The sequence below is a fragment of the Apus apus genome, chromosome 1, assembly GCF_020740795.1.
Source record: "Apus apus isolate bApuApu2 chromosome 1, bApuApu2.pri.cur, whole genome shotgun sequence".
Classification (NCBI taxonomy): Eukaryota; Metazoa; Chordata; class Aves; order Apodiformes; family Apodidae; genus Apus; species Apus apus.
The window spans coordinates 191771444-191791243 of record NC_067282.1 but is presented as its reverse complement, the minus strand read 5'-3'; the positions used below and the strand labels follow the sequence as shown (position 1 = coordinate 191791243).

Sequence of the window (19800 nt, the reverse complement as noted above, 5' to 3'; positions counted from 1 at the left end):
ACCTCTGACACTTTCAGAATAAAATATTTGAAGGTTTCCACTACCTGTACTGCGAAAACTGTATATTAAAGATTTTTAAAATACAGTTTTCTTTTCCCTCTCAAATGCCATTTATATTTAGTATTTCACTCAGTTTAGACAACGAACTAGATTGCTCAATTTTTTTGGTTGTCCTACACCAGCACAATGCTGTTGTGGTTGTGTTTCCAGTGTTGCAAGGAAACATTCAAATAACTAAAATGTCAAGTTTCAGATCTTTCCAACACCTATGAAGTTTTCAAGGCAAATTTAAAACAAAACAAAACAAAAACAAACCACCAAGCTTGTAATTGCAAATTTTCTGCCTTCACATCTAACAGGACACTGTGATGCAGGCATTTAATGGAGCACAAACCTATTTTGTTCCAATTCCACATCCACTCAAAAGCAAAATGCTTAAGAGTAGCAATATGAGACCCAAAGACAAAACCTGCCTTTTAGATTTAGTTCTAGCTTTTAAGAAATGTCTAATTCCACAAATTATAACACGACCTTTTCTAGTACTACACAGAACTTCCAAAACAGTAAATCACACTGCCAGCTCACAGGAAACTCTCTTCAGGATATCATAATGTTTTAAGGGAAAAAAAATATCCAGAGAAAACCAAACCAAAACACATACCCATCTTAAATCAGCTCCCCTTCTACTGTGGGGTGGTCAAAAATATGCTCAGTCTGATGCATCTTTCTAACTAATGGAAATACAAACACACACAAACACCTTACAAAAACTGTATTAAATGGACTCTGAGAAAAAAAAAGTATGTCACAAATAATTAGAAAATTAATTCACTGTAAGGCACAGAGATTAGAAGCTCCTTGCTTCACACTGGTGCCACTTAAGGAAATTACAGCAGCTGTATGAAAAAAATTGCTCTTTTTATGACTGGGGCTGGGTTTTAAGTTAACGTTTCTTTATGATTTCATCATATCACCTCGGAACTCTGTTTAACTCTGTTAAACTTTATTTTCATTTTTTATCTTATTGACATGCTAGGGCTTCATGATTTAAAAGTAAATTCTCAATGCAGCACCAATCAGCCTTAAGTGTACATAGCTAGATGTCCTAGGGACAATTCTCCAAACCACAATCTGAAATCCTAGTGACAAGCTCTAGAGCAAACCAATGTAATGCTGTTGTTCTATTCACAACACCTCACACAAAACAAAGAAAACAATAACCACGTGAGACTGTCTACACAGATTTATTTTAAAAAGGGTAATTAGCCAACTTACTAACTACAGACTGGTTGCTGAAGTCAACATCTACACTATAATGAAAATGTGCATGATCATTGGCTACAATCTTTAAAAAATAATATAAATTTACTTTTTTTCAGTTCAAAGGCATCTTCTCCAGCTAAATGCTTCTATCAAATGTGATACAGGACCAAAATCAGCCTAAGGTATCCAGTGCACACATTGAGTTGGTGCCACCTTTTCCTATTGAATTTAAATACAGGATTTTTTTTAGGGACTTCCCATCCTAGCCTGCTTTGAAGCATGATAACAAAACATGGTGCTCTAGCTGCAAATCAGAACTTGAGGGCTGAAATCAACCTGCACTGCTAACAGTCAGATTTATGCTTTATGAGGATACCTGGGGAAACAGCTCCTCCAGACTACCTTGCTGGCAGCTTCAACCTAAAGAAAACACTCAAGTTCTTCAAACATTTAATGGCAGGTTTAGCTAATTTTTCTGACCTCAGATTAGATCTTTGCCTAAAAATATATACCAGCTAGTGTCCAGAAAGCAGTTATTTCTAGTGATTAAAACCTAAATAAAAATAGCGTGCATAGTAGAAATGTGATTTTATAAATTAAATTCCTTCAAGCGCTTGAAACACATAATGAACTAACTTTACAATTGTTATATGTTTAAGATTCTATTGTATTCTTCACACATTGGAATCTATTTGAACAGTGAAAAAGACACATCCCGGGCAATTAAGGTATTTACATCTAAGAAAACTTTACATCAGTAATTTTAATAACTTGTGCTCTTCTGACATTCCACAATGCTATTCGTTTTATCAATAGAGCTGAAACACCCTTTGGGTGACTACTCAATATTGAAAGAAACAAATCACAGCCTTGAAGTACCACACTTTCCAAGCAACCCTTACTCCAAGCATGCTGTATGTGAGAAGTGCAAGACCCATATCCCCTGATCACTTATTTGGCCATCTGCTTTGCTTCCAAGCTACGGGAGGGCACCATGCCTAGCAGGAGCATCTGCCCACAAAACATCACACCAGCTTGTTAGCTGACATTTCCTGACTCCTAGGACATAATACCCATCCACCACTAGTGATAATCAGGAGGTCTGGCATGTAGTGAAATGCCTGGTGGTAAATAAGGTCTGAAAAGGATCACGCTCTACAGAGTGGCAATAGTTCACAGAAGACAAAAGTGCCACTGAAAACCAACCAACCAACCAAATCCACTACAATCCACAAGACAACACTAAAAGGCACTTGGACGATGAAAACTATGCTTCAAAAAAATGCCTGTATTTTCCTTGTTGTCAGATGAAGTTTTCTGTTTTTCTGTATGCTGAAGAAGAGTAGAAAGAGCAACCAGTGACAATACAATATTTGCAATGCATTTTATGTGACTCAGAGATTGAGACGGTATTGATAAATCTATGCGTTCAGTTAGGGAATGGATGACAGAAGCAGGAGATGTATAAGCAGGAGTGACTATAAAGTCAAAAGGAAACCCCCTCTATACAGAGAAAAATAATAAAAAAAAACACAACTAAAAACCCCAAACGAAAACAAAACCACAAAAAAAACCACAAAAAAAAAAAAAACAACACCAAAAAAACCCCAAACAAACCCAAAACCCCACCCAAAGTCCCTAATGGGAATAAGAGACCCTTACAAGCAAACAAAACCCAAAAATATCTTCAAAGGCCTTTTGATATTTAGTTCAAAGACTGTGGTTTAGGTTTTGTCTACACAGTGTATGAAAAACAGCCCCTTGGAACAACCATCTACAACAAGGTTATGTACTTTGAATGAAATAAAGCAATTTTATTCCTTCTTAAAATTTTATCCAAATACAGTCATATTCTGAATAAAGAATATCTTCACAAGGACTACATCTAGTAACTAGATTGAGTCAGCCATTTGAGAAAAAAAATAAATCACAAACATTAAGACTTAGATTTTAAGAAATAGGAATTAACAGGCATTCATCACAAAACAGGGGTGACTAGGTAAAGGCTGTATTTTAAAGGCTAGATAAGAAAACAACTGTCATAGAAGTCAAATAATTTTATAAACTACAAGTTTTCTTTTACCGGAGATTACAATGAAATGTACTTTAAAAGATTATTTGATTATATAACTCAGCCATTTTAAATTATGAGAAAACCAGATCTGACATGAGTAGACAAGTCAGGCGTGGCCAAATTCTCCATCAGTGGTTTATTCCTGGTGCACAGCTAGGTCACACGGGTGTTAATGTGAGCCATCAGAAACATGCTTTAACCTCTGCTTACAGTGAAGGTAACCACCCAGGTATCTAGCCAGCGGGACCTTTTCTGTTCCATAACTCTACCCATGATAAGAAGGTAACAATTCAGTTAAGAGAGTATTTGAACTTTCTGGAGTTATTGAAAAAAAATCTTTAGTGCAAAACAGGTACAGACCAACCCAGCCACTGAACCTTTGGCACTGTACAGCCAGCAACATGAAGAATCAGAGGGAGAGGTGGAAATCAAACCAGAAGAAACGTGGCCATGGAAGCTGGTAGCTGTGCACCTCAGCTGGGGAACTTCAGCTCTGCAGCAAACAATTAGGGCCCAAGGTATGGGCTGGTCACTGCACTGAAAGCCTTGTTCATACACTGAAGTAGGCTACATCCTTTCCAGCAGAGGTGAAAATTGACTGTAGTCTGTGTTGTGGTTTAACTGGGCAGGCAGCTGAACACCATGCAGCCCTTCACTGAGAGCTAAGGTTGTGGGGTGCACTGTCAGAATGACTTCATAATGCTGGAGGGGATATGTTTGGGGGATCCTCATGCCCATTTGTACATGCCCCTGTACAAATCCCTGAGTTAGATGACTTTACTGCAGTGGTGCTTCTTGCATTTACTCTGGGGAGACCTCTGCAAAGCACCTCTAAGATCCTCATTAGTATTAGTATTACATGTTATTTGAAAATGTTGTGGAAAGAGGCCACAATTTGAAAGACTGCTTTAGCTAAACCTTTATGAGGTTTAGCCAACAGAGTGGTTAAATGCAAAAGTTCCCAATAAGCTATATGGACAACAATGTTGCTAGTGACAAGGAGATGAACCAGTGCTTGGGAACAAAGGAAATGCTTTATCAGATATACCTCACTAGGATGACAGGTAACAGCAGTTATATGGTATTGGCGATCCCCTTCAGGAGGAAAAAAATAAACACACCTGTGGCCAGCAGTTATATTCAACAAGGATGCTTTTGTAGCTTCCAAAGCAACCACCAAAGGAATGCATACCACAGAAGTGGAAATGAAAACCAAACCAAAGTCAGTGTTCTTGAACTATAAGCTTATTTGAACACAAGAGGAAATCTCAAAAGAACTAATCTTTAATAACTCAACAAAAAGGGTATCTATCAATAGCACATAACGTGCAAGACACTTGTAGTGAGAAAAAAATAAATAAATCTAGTAGCCAAGCACAATCTTACTGTTTCGGTAATACGTGAGCTTCCACTCACCACAGGAAAGTAGCCAGCCTTAGAGGGACTAGAACCCTTATTAAAAATGCAGAAGTGGAGCAAAAATGGGTTAAGACAATGCTTAAGACCTAAAGTAATAATATTGGGAGATACCTGCTCTCATGAGATGAGAGGGATAAACTAATGCAAGTTGTGACTTAAGGCTAATCTGCTACTACTTTTATCGTTTCTTTATTCTAGCAGTACTACTCTTATGTGTATTGAAAAAGCAGACCAGAGGTGAGCAAAATAAAAGTTAAGAGATCAGGCAGTACTGTGAAAACTAAGGAGACTACATACAAGCAGCTGAATTCCTATGGAAGTTGTACATTATCAGCAGAGAAGCTGTAAGTGACCATGTAAACATTCATTCAAAAAACAGTCAAATGTAAGGACTAGAACTGGATGTATTCCAAATTGCTCAGAGAAAATACTAGGTTTTAAAAAAGGTAATGCTTCACAGCAGATTTCTTACCCACTAAAAAGTTCCACTATTTGTAACCAAGATTATTGTAACGAAGATGACAAAATGCCTTATGCTTACTGTCTTCACATTTGTGATTAGTCAACTGTACTACTTCACATACTGCTACAAGTTTCTTGTTCCTTTAGGAAAAAAGAAAAAAAATTCACCATTTTCAACAATGAAATTTTCAATGAATCTGGAAGGCTTTACTTTCCATTAATTTAAAAGTTGGCTGAATTCTGCAGTTGCTGTTTTCCTATATAGCAGTGATGACTTGGGGTTAGTAACAGGACTGTGTGACTGCAAATCAAACCTTGGAAGATAAGGAACCTAGATAGAGCAAAGATTGGTTCTTACAAGGAGTGTCTGGCCAGAAATTTCCAATGCTTTTCCACTGACAGAATTTCAGGAGGTAAGAGAACACATTCACATCCCCACCACAAGATTTTAATAAATATATATATGCACACACATATATGGGCTGCTGAAAAGAATACTTTGCAGAAGACATTAAGCACTAGCCAAAACCAGTATGCTAAAGGGTATTGATGTCTCTTCCTTGCATACCTCTAGCCTTCTAATTAAAAAATATACAGGCTGTTAGAGCCCAAAATAAACACACACTCACGTGAAGTGAATGCTCTCCTACATCCAAGCAGAGTAAAAGAAGTAATTCAAAATGAGAAATACTTAAAATTCAATAGGTGAGGTATATAGAGTTACATCTCTTAGGGTTGCTTGAAGCGTCTCATAAAGAACTGAATTCTGAAACAGATCTCATTTACAGTCTAGATAGCAAGTCACCTTCTCCTATAGGGTAATTGCATGGCAGCTTATTTTAGCTATCATCTTAATTATGAAACATTACAAGCAACAGTAACACATTTCATTGGTAGAAGCAAAATAAGTTACTATTACTTTACTAAACAAGGTTCAGTCCTCATTTTGATACCCTTTCCCCACTTGCAGCTCACGGTCCAACCAACCCAGGCCTGGTACACGCCTGTCACTGCTGTCTTCTGACTGAACAACAAACAGCTCCTGATCCTCTCATTACAGCTTCAGACTACATACACCCTGAAAGATGTCTTGCCTGTACAGAAATAAACAAATACAGGATAAAGAGAGCACTGGGAATCAAAGAGAAAGAAAATTGAGAGGTGGTGTGGCAACAATGTCAGATGAACAAGGAACTGAAAGGCATGGACCCTTTTACTTGGAAGGGCAGTGTGTGAACAGAACCCTCACTGTCACAGGGCAGGATTGCAGTGCTTCTTGGTACAGGCACAAGAGTAAGAGCCTGTTGACATGCGGAACAGTGAGCTTCAAGGAGCCCGCTGATACCCCCTCACTTTCAGCTTCAACTTAACTTCAAATGCTTCCCTATTCCAGTAATACTGAGTCACTAGCAGAAAACTTTTAATAATAAAGTGTCATTGCTGTACTGGACATTCAGAGAAAGAGGTTCCCCAGATAACACGTCACTGATGAATCTCCTGAAAGTCCTACGAGCCAAAGAATTGGAGAGACTGCTGTTATTTATCAGCAAGATGAACACACAACATACCATATGCCCACACCCAGACTCTGAGGGGATGGCATGTAATACCCAGCAGACAGGAGGCATGACACTGTTGGGGGACTTGGAGAAGCTTAAGAATATGCAACAAAGTATACAGGAAGAAAAAAAACCTAACCAATGTAGAAACATTCATCTTGTTATGGGGGTTAGACATAGACGGAACAATTTGAAGCCTGGCTTCAAAATCCTGGAGCACTTGGACAATTCCACAAGCCCCAGTTCAGAATGGGAGCTCAGTACCAAGTCTTACATATGGAGTAAGTCTCTGAAATGCACCCACTGGAAACTATTCCCATAGAAACAGAGAGTATACTAGAAATCAGTATGATACTCAGTTGTTTTTCAAAAACAGCTTTTAAGATTTTAAACCTGAATATTTTAGAATTTGTGAATTGAGAGGAAATGCCCTATGATAAACACAGAAAAATGGTTTAGAGGCAGGGAGGCTGGATTAACTGTCAAAAGACAAATCTTTACCTAGCAACTTTTTATAGGCACTAAACCAGTAACCAATTTTCTCTCCACTCCAAATTTCCAGCTGTAGCAACAGAGAACTGGAACACTGGAGCTGGCAGTCAAACTAATGAGTTGTGGCAGATATGAGCCTGAGATACCAGAACTTTTTACTCACGGACAGCTGCCTAAGCTAGGCTTGTCCTGTTTAGGACAGTCTGCACATTTTTTTTCCATGCTGTTTATTTCCACATGACTTTCGTCACCAAAATTACTTTGTATCTACGGCAATAGAGTCACCAAAAAAGCTGCTGAACTGTCATGTGTTTTCTCAAAGTCTGAATGTCATATCCAGACAGAACTGCACAGAAACAAATGCTACAATTGTGTATACAGCAGAAATACTTAAAGGGGGGGGTGGGGGGGGGGGAAGGAAAACAAATAAGATCAATTCAATTTTTGTTTTAATTGCTAGTAAGAGTGTTTGTTAACTCCTGTAAAAAGCTTGCTGCTGCAAACTACCAGATATGCTAGTGAAATTGTTACCGAAAGTGCTCACACTAAGTGTGTTTCATCGATTAGGAAATGACAGTATCATCCAGGGGGAAGATAAGTGATGTTTGCTCATACTACCTAACAAGATAAAAGAAGCTACTTGTTTAACCATTGTTTAAAGACACTGGAGTTCCTAAGATTTGGAAAAAAGCACACAGAGACAATTTGAGTAGTCCTAACAAAGCGAAGTACACAATTCCAGCTGTTTTTAGTATAATACAAAAGGCTTCTAGCTGCCAGAGAAAACCTCAAATTCAGTTTTAAATGGGAAAAAAAACACAACCCACCACACTCAGGCCTTTTGACCTCTCTAAGTTTTGTCACTCCTGGAATGCGACCAAATCATCTTTCCTATGAAACACCAAACAGAAGCAAACTGGTCATCTGTTACTCCAGTGCTCCCCATTACCCTGAATCCTAGAGCAGATCCAGTAAATTTCAGAAAAGTAGTGTGCAAATTAGATTGAAAATACATGTCATTTAAACCCAGGCCTACTGGATTTAATGCGATTAGTCTCAGACACAGAAAAAAAGTGGATCTTCCATATTCGACTAAGTTTGATAACAAACAGTTAAACATAGTCCTTGAACAGTACTGTAGCTAGATTAAGCCCGTAATGAAAGCAGTCCTGTGAGCCCTCAACAGCAGTATCAGGATGCTCTGACTGAGCTGCTCTAAGATGGATCAGCATCTTCCAGTCTTCCAGCACACCTTCCCATAAACAGCAAAACTAAATGTTAAGATTTTCTTTCAAAAAATACCATATTTGTGTAATATCATGTAATAACGGTATCACAGAGGAGCTGGGAAAAGTGCAACAGCACAAGCCAGCAATCAAAGCACCTACAGAGGCTTATGCTTTAGTAGGTAGCCAGTAACAAGACCTGGCCATAAAATCATAGAATATGCTGAGTTGGAAGGGATCATCGAGTCCAACTCCTTCCCTGTGTAGGGCACCCCAAGAATCACACCATGTGCCTGAGAGCATCGCCCAAACACTTCTTGAAGTCAGGCAGGCTTGGTGCTGTGACCACTTCCCTGGGGAGCTCTTTCTAGTGTTTTTTCCAACTCTTCTACCTACAAGTACCCTCTCTCCCCTGAAACCCATCCAAGGGGTCAAATCTTTAGGAGACTTTAACGTAGTAATCGTTTCATAATTATGATCAGGGCGGTTACTGTAGTTCTGTTCAGGGTACCAACAATCTCTCTGACATCGCAACGCAGCCGCTGAAGAAAAAGAAGTTACTTTTTCAGTCTAGGAGACACAGGGCACATCTGTACGTCCAGCACTGTGCGGTGACATTAACGCAACGCTGCGCCGGGGAAGGACTCGGGCCTGGGCACGGTCACGTTGCGAGGCACGTCAAGAGCTTCTGGGTCAGAAAGCACCGGGCGGGAGCGCGGCGGGTGCGCGTCCCCGGCCCCGGTTATCGAGTAACTTGACGGCTCGAAGGGAGGTTTGTGAGGCGTGACTCCCTGCGCTGGCTGCACACCCTGCCTGGCAGGCTGGACACCGCAACGGCCAGAAACTAAGCAGAGGGCTAGAAAACGCGCGCTCGGAGCCAGCCGCAGAGCGCTGCCCGGCCCGCACCCGCAGGCACCCCGCAACCGGCGCGGCTCCGCCCGCCGAGCTGAGCAGAGCGGGAGAAGAGAGGCCAGGAAAAAGAAGGGCAACGGCTCCGCTCGCCTCCCACCGAGGCAACGCGTGCCCGCTCCCGGTGAGGCGGGCCGGGCATCCCGCAGGACATGCCAGAGGATGCTCGGCAGCGGCCCCGCCATGGCCGCCCCCGGGACGACGGCGCCTACCCCGCCCGCTTTCACTTTCTTTTCTCGCCCGGCCGCCGCGGCCCCGCGCCCTGAGCGGGAAGCGGGCTGGGCCGCCGCGGGACGGGGCGGAGGGGGCAGCCCCCGCCGGGCCGCCGCCGCCAGCGGGCCCTGCTCCCGCCGCCCCCCGGCCGGACACCCGCGCTCAGGGGGAGCCTCCCCGCGCCGGGCAGGGAAGGCAGGCGGCGGCGGGGACGGCCCGTCACAGCGCCCTGCGGATGGAGCGCCAGGCCCGGCGGGTCCGGTGCAGCGGCGCCCGCAGAGGTGACCCCCCCCCCCACGCCCCCCGCTCGCCGTGCCCGCGCCCACCTTGTAGGAGTCGGTGGCCAGCAGGATGTTGAACTCGGCCCCCGCCGCAGCGCACTCCATGTCGCCGAGCCCGAGGAGGCGCCGCCGCCGGCACGGACAGGACAGGACTGGGCTGGGCTGGGCTGGGCCGGGCTCCGCCGCCGCCGCCAGGCGCTCGGTGCGGGGAGCGGGGAGAGGAGAAAGGGGAGACGGGGCCGGGGCGGGGGCCGGGGGATTAGGGCGGGGGGCGGGGCCTCGCGCGGCGCCCGGCTCAGCGGATTGGTCGCTCGGCTGCGCCGCGGGGGGCGGGGCCGTGAGGTCACTGAGGGGCGGGGCGGGGCCGGGGCGCGAGACGCGCTCTGATTGGCCCCGCGGCGCGGGAGGGGGCGGGGGGGGGGGGGGGGAGGCGGCTGTGACGTCAGGGGGCGGGAAGCGGCCCGTGCTGCACGTTCTCGTTCATTGGGGGCCGTGCGGAGGGCGGGGGGCGGGGCGGGATCGGTGACGTACGATGCGCGCTCTGTCGCTATTGGCCAGCGGCGCCGGGGGGGCGGGGCGGGCGGAGCGCTCGGCAGAGCGGGCGGCGGGGCCGGCGCGGCTGCGCATGCGCGGGGATCCCGGTTTCGATTCCCCGGGGCCGCCGTCCCCGCGTGAGGCTGTGACGGGAACGGGCGGTCCCGGGCCCTGCCGGGAACCGGCCCGGCCTGCCCTCGGCTGCCCTGCCCTCGGCTGCCCTGCCTTGGCCAGCTGCTCTGCCGGAAGCGCGGCGGCCGGGAGGGAGAGCGCGAACGGGAGCGGCGGTGGATGGCGCAGGCCTGAGCGCGGGGCAGGGCCGCGGGGCGGGAGGGGGCACCGGCGCCGGGGGAAAGGGACGAGGAGAGACGTGGGGGACGCAGAAGGGCAGGTGTGCGTTGCGGCTGCCGCGCTACGAGCGCTGCTCCGGCCCGGCCTCCCTCCGCCGGCGCGGGGGTTGCCAGGACTGCCCGGCCTTCCCGAGCAGGGAAACCTGCCGCCAGAACCGGCGGCTCGGTGGAAGAGTGAGATGCTTTTCTGCTGAACAGCAAAGCACTTCCCAGCCCTCTTTTAAGGAGGCGTCGATCTGAAGTGGCACGTAAAGAAAAACACATGTGCCACCCAAAGGATGTTGTTACGCTCGTTTTAATTGCGATTGATGTAATCCGTGTAAATAGTTGATATTTTAAAAACATATTTAGCTGTTGTTTGAATTGTCCTGTGACACTAGGAAACGCTGCTTCTTTGGAGCAAGCAGCAGGTCCGGTTTCTGGCACAGTCCTTGCTCTCTCATGATGGGAAGATGGTCTTGCTTTCTACTAATTAGATCTAAAGACAAAAAATAAATATTGACTGAACTACTGGTCAGTGCATTAAAAAAGCAGCTTAATTAGCCTTACTTAGGTTGGCATTTGATGATCTGCCAATCCAAACCCAGAATTGTAAAACTAAGAGCTGTTTTATTAAAATGTTTTGGAAAAGATCGTTTCCACCAGTCAGATTTTCATAGAGAAATTAATATCCAAGAAAATTGTGAGGGATCAGGAATGGGAACCAGATGTTTTGGACCCAATTCTGTGTGGTTCCTGGTTGATCCATAGCTGCACTGAGACACATTCTTTCAGGTACCTGTGTGTGCCCATGTTGACTTCAGTGTGCCCTCACTTAATGCTATTTCATGTGAGAGAAGCACCAGGTCTGCTGTTTAATAGTGACAACTTACTATTTAAGCAGTTACTTACTATTTTAAAAAGGTAGATTGGCAGCTACTAACAATGATCACGCTATATGAAACTACTGTCATTAGTTTTCTCAGGAGGGAAAGGGTTCCCATGGAGCAGGAAAAAGTGAAACTGTTGGAAACGTTTAGAAAACATGTATCAGGAATTTTCTGGGCACTTCCCTCTGCCAGCTTGTCTGTGTGCTCTTTTGCAATAAAACCTGGAAGTAGCAATGGTAATTGCTGTTATTATCCACCATGAGCTTGCAACTAGCTCATATTGTTGTCCTAAATTTTCTTGTACTGGACATAAAGTTATCTTCTTACTGTTATTTCCCCCTCACAGAAAAAAAAAAGTAAAAGGTTCTTCCCATTCTTGCCTCTTTGTCTAGTTTCTTACTGCATAGCCAACGTTGTCTTGCTCTCTTCCATTGGAAAAATTTGTCTTAATGTGCTATTTACATGGTAGTCTAGAAAGCTGTTCTACCTTTTTCTGCATTGTCCTGAAATATAAAATTATTTTTCTGAAGTTGTCTGGACTTGACTCATCCTTGTTTCCTTCTGAGGTTTCCTTTCGTGGAGTGTCCTATCAATGCAACAACATGGTAATGGGATAGTGTGAAGTTATCTTTATTTATAAATCTCTCCCTTGTTTTGGCCAAAACTTCCTTCTATGATGTAGTTTACGTCAGAGTTTTCCCCCTTACCTCACCCTTTATCTGTCTGTTTTTAATGGGAAATTTATCTGCTGCGAAGGACAAATCTTCATTTTTGTTTGTCAAGTCTTGTAACATAGAGCTGATGAGTAAAAAGAAAAAATAAATTACTTTGGCCAGATCAGTCTTTTATGTTAACTGTTGCATCAAATTAGAGAAGTCAGAGAAGTACAACAGGGCTTTTTGTTTTTTTAAGCATGACATTTCTCTCTTCAGAATCCTGCTGATATATCTTCAGGCCTTCAATAGAATAATTAATGGTGATTTGCTCAAACAAAATTTTTAATTGTCAGCATCTTCTTCCTCCTCCTTCAGGCTCTTTCTTGTATCTTACAATGTGCCTGAACTTGAGTAATAGTTTAGTTTAGCTCATGTGAACATATCTAAAGCTGTATCTGTAATGAAGTATAGTAAAGTTGGGCCGCTTCAGAGTGTTAATAGTGAATGGTATTATGCTAAACAGAACTATAGTCTTACGCAGTTTGCTGGTGAAAAGAGGATATTTTGAGTTTGGGAAAAATTAAATACAACTCTTGGAGCAGTAGATGGTGGAAGTATAGTTACAGTGGCAGGGAAGTAATCTTAGGAACCTCAAACATTCAATTTCTGTGCTGTATTTATCATGTGTTATCTGTCAAAACTACTTTGGTCTGTTTATCGGGCTTATTGCAACCGGGGTTTGTAATGTATGTGGGGTGTAATTTGTCTCTTCAGATCGAACCACACCAAGAAATAATATTCTTCAGTTTACATGCACGTTCAGCTGAAGGGTTTCCAACACAACTTAGCCTACTGATAGAGTCAGGATTCTTCAATAATTATCTTCTAACATTTTCCTTTGGCACGTGAGAAATTTTCAGAGGTACAAATATTATATATTTTTAATAAACAAAGCTCTAATGGTAGGTTTAAGAATTTCATATTAATTGAGGGCCATGTTTTGTTCCCCAGGGATTTCTGTTGATAAATGGTATTCTGCATAGCAGAACTGTCTGGTCAGCATTTTGTTTCTATGAAGTCTGTAATGCTACCATACTGGGAGGAAAGCTACCCTGCAAATATGTTCTCAAGCTGATGTCCTAAGAGGTACAGAAGGACAGCCAAACTGAGATGGGTATTACATTGCATCCATTCTTCCCTCACTGTTGCAAAACTTGAAATTTGTTTCATCTTGCCACAAGAGTCCTCTGGCAGCTACAGAGAAGATTTATGTGACTGACATTTCTGTGCATGCCATGGCTATTCAGAGGGTGAATTTCTGCCACCCTGCCCCCTAGAATTTCTGGTTCTTTTGGCCAATAATTTTGAGCTCAAACAAATCCCTCGTGCTCCCTTTATCTTGGTGAGAATTCCAAGGCATATTAGCAGATTAAATGTCAAACATTATTTCTTAACACTTTAATTTTTTCTCTTCAAATATGCTGATGAAAGAACAGAATTTTAGCTCTACTCCTTTGTGGTTTGGGTTTGGTGCAACCAGTCCTTGCGGTGACGTTCAAGCTTATGAAGTTTGGCAATAAGTCCCTCAGTGCCTGACAGACAGGTTGGTGTTGCTGGAGTTCCTCAGACATCTGTTACTCTCCGTCTTGGTGCACACAGGTCTTTGCTGTGGAGCTACGAGATAAACAGAGTGGAGCCTCTAGACTTTTTTTCAAGGCTAAGTCTCCTAAATCTCCTTTTATCCTTCCTAAAGCTTCCCATCCTACCCCATTCTGCAGTATGTCAGTGTTTCATTCGTGTTCTTGTAGCATTCTTTCACCTTGGACACCTGGCTGGGACTCCAGAATTAATCAGTATGTGATGGTTAAGATCATCTAAGTAGATTTTAGTGGGCTTGAGCATTTAATTAGCATTGTTGAACAGTATCCACCAATTGTCTTGTTAAATAGTATCCCAATCACAAGGAGTCAGGGAGAAGTAGATGATTTTGCATAGAAGTGAATAAAAAAATCCTGACACATCATTTTAAATCATTTTCAGTGAATGAAGCAAGCCTAGTATTTCTCCCCTGTGGTTTATCCAAAGGCTTGTGTAGAAGTCTGATTAAATCATAACTCAAAATGCACTTTAAAAATTTTGTGGTTTGCAGACTATAAATAACTGACTATGTATGAAAAATAAGAATTGCTTTATTTATGCAGTATATAGGCCAAGGTTAAATCCAGTGCATGATGCTGTTTGCAGGAGGTGACACGTTCTTCTGGTGAGCAGTCACACTAGTTTATACATAATTTGATATTTAGATCTTTTGTGCATATGTATATATATAAAATATATATATAACCCCCTAATATTCTGTTGAAATACTGCTTGAAGGTTTGCCTGCTGAAGTTCATGTTCAGTCCATAGCATAGCATCTCTTTTCTGAGCTCCAGCTACCAAGAGGTGTTGGTATGACTGTGGGACCTGGGTCAGAAGAGTCACAGCTCACCATCAAATGTTTGTCAGGTTTTGAGCTTCTGAGTCACAGCAAATCCTTTTTTCTTTATACCTTATGAACTGTATGTCGCCATGAGGTCTTATCTTTGGAAGGCAGTGCCTGTACTTCTGCTAAGAGTAGGATTACTAGGTTTCTAGCCGTGCTGTGAGACTTCCTGCCTTGATTTTTATAAGAGGTGAATTTCAGATTATGATTGTGGCTTTGTATCGCAGGACATAATTTTTTCTTTCTTGGCAATCATTGCATAACCAATACTGAGGGGTTTGCCTGTTCTTGAAAGGGTAACAAGGGTTCAGTTCCTTCAGAATAATGTGAAGCTGAGGTAGGTGGAAAATGCTGTCACAAAGATGGATGAATGCCACAGGACACCCTGAAGTTTTCTGCCTTACAGAGATGCCTGACTGTTCTGCCTAGGCATTGTGGATCCAGCACAGTTTTCCAGCTTTGTCTGGGTCCTGAGGCTTCCTCCACAAGGATTCACTCAGGTGGATCTGCTTTGCATTTTTTTCAGTGCTTAAGATTCCTTATGAGCTGGCTGGTAAGTGTGGCTTCATGAAGTCAAATGTGCCAGTGCTGCACTTTTGAGTTTTCCTGGTTCCACTGTGGTCCAGATATGCAGTGAATGGTGCTGGCTTGGGTCAGCAGAGCTTATTCTTCATGTTCTAGATAATTTAAAAATGGCTAAACTGTTTCCAGTTCTGAACTGACACCAAGAGCTGTTTAACCTTGTTTGTGCAGCACTTCACCTGAGCCAATATACTTTGTATTAATGCCCTCTGAGCAATGCAGAGTGTGTCCATGTCACAGTTAACAAGCAACTGAAATAACCCTCTACAGTGATGGCTGTGGAGTGTGGGATGCAGTGCAAGAAGGGAGCTGACTTGAATATTAGACTGGATCACCTTTACCCACACATCAGGGTTCCCAAATACCCAAACAGCTGGGTTTCTTTTTCTTTTATTTAAGTAACCACAAAGTACTTTCTTTGCCTCCCAAACCAAATTTCCTTTACTTCATTACAGTGCTCTTAGGCTCCACAGCAGAGTTCATCATAATGAATGTATCTGGCTTTTACAGGAAGAAAAGTGAAATATTTCCAATAAACATATTTCAGGATTCAGAAGCACTACTAGGTAGTTTTTTCAGCAGTGTTTGGCTGATGGAGAATTTGCAATGTTATGACATAGTGTGGAAATTTTACTGCCTTTTGTCTAGAATAACATTTGTAATTTAATCAGTTCTTACTGTTCCCAGAGTAAAACAATAAATGGTGAGTCCTCTGTAACTGAGACTGTTTCTAGTTCTGTGTTTGTTTATCACCTGGCATGGTGAGGACTGATTCAGACCAGAGCGTCTGCACTAACACAGTAACAACAGCAACAACAGTATCTGCAGGCAAGATTGAGCTCCGTGTGGTGGAGGGGCTAAGAGGCCTGAAGCTAAATTGTTAGATTTCTGTTGTGTATTTCACAATACACAGTATGTATTCAGATTGGAGAGAGATGAACAGTTGTGTGTCTGGCTAAACATACGAGGTTGTCAACACCCGCTACACCACTGAGTGAGCAGAACTTGCAAAGTTGAACCACACTGTTCAACAAGTTATTCCTGAAGGTTGAGAGACAGTTCTTCAGTTTGGGAAGATAGAAGATGACTTTCTAATGATCCAGGTCTCCATGGTCTCGTTCTATCAAGCTGAAGGTTCTATTAATTTGTTATCTACCTACCCAGGAAGAAAAGGAAAAACCTGAAACCTCCTAAAAACACTGCCCAGAATTTCTGTTTCACTACATAGACAATGTGAAAGGTTATACATATTTGGTGACTGCCCATTTGCTGTAACACTCATGCTGGTTTTGTAGGTGAGTACCTGAAGCAAAACAAGATAAATCACAAGTTTGTAAAAAGCAGTAGGGGCCAAACACCCATCAGTTAGAGGAGCTGCAGTTTCACAGCTTATGACATCCTCCAGTCTCCTAATGTGAACTTAAGCCTTGAACTGTCTTTTCTTAGGGGGTGTGTTAATACAGTCAAATGCTTTCTACTCAGGCTTGATCCTGTAACATGCATTGCTGCTTCAGTGAGCATTCTGAGCTGCCACTGACTTCAGTACGCTCAGGATCTTGTATGCTGTTTCTTTAAAGAGAGGGGGGAAAAAAGGGAATAATTTATTTATGCCTTCTGAAAGAATGGTATAAAGGGCAAGCTGAACTGAACAGACAGTTTTCTGGCAAAAAAAAATAAAAAAAAATCACAAGGCTACATCATTTATCACACTACAAGTTTTAAAGAAATGTGTGATTTTTTTTCCCTTGCACCCTTTCTAAAAGGGAACTGGGAGGTTTATCAGACAAAGACCTTGTTCCTGCTGTGCCCAAAAAGTGAGAATATTCAGATTATAAAGGGATTAGGACACAGCCCTAAGCACTGTCCATTTTCATAACAGTTCATCACAGATTATAGTTTGACTAGCTGACAAATTTAGATCATCTCAGTAAATCAGCAAGGTTATTTGTAACTGTGGCTGGAGCTGTGATGCTGAATGAGGATGCAGGGCTGTTTTGCTAAGTCATCCTAGCTGTAGGTGAGAAAACCCTGCGTACAGATCACAGAATCACAGAATCTTAAGGGTTGGAAGGGACCTCGAAAAATCATCCAGTCCAACCCCCCTGCCAGAGCAGGATCACCCAGAGCACATCACACAGGAACGTGTCCAGGAGGGTTTTGAATGTCTCCAGTCAAGGAGACTCCACAACCTCTCTGGGCGGCCTGTTCCAGTGCTCTGTCATTCTCACAGCAAAGAAGTTTTTCTGATGTTTACATGGAACCTCCTCTGCTCCAGCTTGCAACCGTTGCCCCTTGTCCTATCACTGGACATCACTGAGAAAAGCCTGGCTCCATCCTCCTGACATCGCCCTTAACATATTTGTAAACATTGATGAAGTTGCCCCTCAGTCTCCTCTCCTCCAAGCTATAGAGACCCAGCTCCCTCAGCCTTTCCTCATAAGGGAGATGTTCCATTCCCTTCATCATCTTTGTGGCTCTGCACTGGACTCTTTCAAGCAGTTCCCTGTCCTTCTTGAACTGAGGGGCCCAGAACTGGACACAATATTCCAGATGCAGCCTCACCAAGGCAGAATAGAGGGGGAGGAGAACCTCTCTTGACCTACTAACCACATCCTTTCTAATGCACCCCAGGATGCCATTGGCCTTCTTGGCCACAAGGGCACATTGCTGGCTCATGGCCATCCTCCTGTCCTCCAGGACCCCTAGGTCCCTTTCTCCTACATTGCTCTCCAGCAGGTCAGCCCCCAACCTGTACTGGTACATGGGGTTGTTCTTCCCCAGATGCAAGACTCTACACTTGCTTTTGTTGAATTTCATCAAGTTTCTCCCCACCCAACTCTCCAGCCTGTCCAGGTCTCGCTGAATGGCAGCACAAACTTCTGGTGTGTCAGCCACTCCTCCCAATTTAGTGTCATCAGCAAACTCGCTGAGGGCACACTCTTCCCTCATCCAGGTTGTTGATGAAAATATTTAGTACTGGTCCCAGTACTGACCCCTGAGGGACTCCACTAGTCACAGACTTCCAGCTAGACTCTGTCCCATTGACCACAATGCTCTGACTTATTCTTTTCAACCAGTTCATGATTCAATGCAGGAGGATTTCTGCTCACTCAGTGCTAGTGCACACAAACTGCTGCTGGACTGTTCTGTGGCTTGTGGTCCTCCTGTGCAGAGGTGGAATTGTCTAGGGGAACACCTGAAACCAAGGAAATCCTCCTGGAAGTTTATATGTTTGGGTTTGTTTCTTAAGGTAACAATGAAGGGAAAAGAGATGGATTTAGAATATTAGCTTAAGCCCATAACCAGCAAAAACTATCTTGGATGCATAAATTTAGGATGTTGCCAATGCATTGTCTTGAGCAGGATTAAAGTCAGCATGTTTGGTGAATAATTGCAGAAACCATGAAGTAGTGAGTGTGTATGCACTAGTTTATGGGGCTGGTGATCTTTCTTTTTTATATCAAACAGGAATGATCTCTAGAAAAAAAAAGGTGTTCTTTTTTTTTAAAAAATGAGTGGTCTCACACAGTATTGGCACTGTGCATAGACACTTTGCTTCCCCAAACATTCTGACCCAATCCGTCTTCAATTTTCTCCGCAGCAGACAACCCTGAGCAGGATGGCAGGCAGCCCAGGCTCACTGGTAGCTGGTCAGGGAGCTGTGCTGGAGGGCAGAGGCTGGGAGTCTCCACACAGCCCCTCGCTGCTGTGCTGCTTTTCAATGCTTGGGCAGTTTGCTGCTCCCTCTCTCCACACAGGGAAAGATCGCAGCTGTATTTTGCAAAAAGCTTAATCCAATTAGTGTGCACGTAGCATGGCCTAGAAATGACTGCTGGATGTCAGCAGAGGGATGCTGTCTGGGGATGCTGATGGGCTGAAGAGAGGAAGACACCAAAGCAGTGAGGCTGTGGGCAAGCTCAGAAGCAAGCTGAGAGGCACCAAGAAGGTCTTTGGGCTAAACAAAAAGGCACCTACTACATGATACAGGGTTTTCTATGAACAATATACTTGGATTTAGGTTGTTGTTTTATTTTTTATTTTTTATTATTCTACTTTACTTACCTTTGTCCTAATTTTAATGTAGTGCTTTGTAATTAAATGTGAAATGAAAGCTGGAGATCAGAGCCTACTGTGGCAGAAGAGGAGATGGAGATGAAATTTCTGCAGGAATTTCAATATAGATCAGACTGATGCATAAATTAAAAAAAACCCCACATTATCACAAATTATGAGGTGCTACAAGAGGTGCCGAGAAATGAAGGAAAAGCTGCCTGAGCCTAGTGGGAAGAGAGATGGCAGGCATGCAAAATAACAGCTGGTGCTGCATCAGGAACCAGTGTGGGATCCCAGTTTGAGCTATTTGATTTGCATTACACCTACCCAACAGATACCTGTAGTGTCTGGCTTTTCCCTTTCACTTTGGTGA

At 43.5% G+C, this 19800-nt stretch overlaps 1 protein-coding gene across 2 annotated transcripts in view; it reads right to left on the bottom strand.

Annotated features, from left to right (window-relative positions):
• Positions 1–10131, bottom strand: part of NAMPT (nicotinamide phosphoribosyltransferase) — a 31447-nt gene extending 21316 nt beyond the window's left edge. Inside the window, exon 1 of one of the 2 annotated variants that reach the window (XM_051610909.1) lies at positions 9944–10131. In XM_051610909.1, coding sequence (XP_051466869.1) covers positions 9944–10003 — 60 coding nt within the window. In that variant the 5' untranslated portion in view covers positions 10004–10131. The remainder of the gene's footprint in view (positions 1–9943) is intronic. The other variant, XM_051610916.1, reaches the window with a different exon arrangement.
• Positions 10132–19800: the final 9669 nt, after the last annotated feature.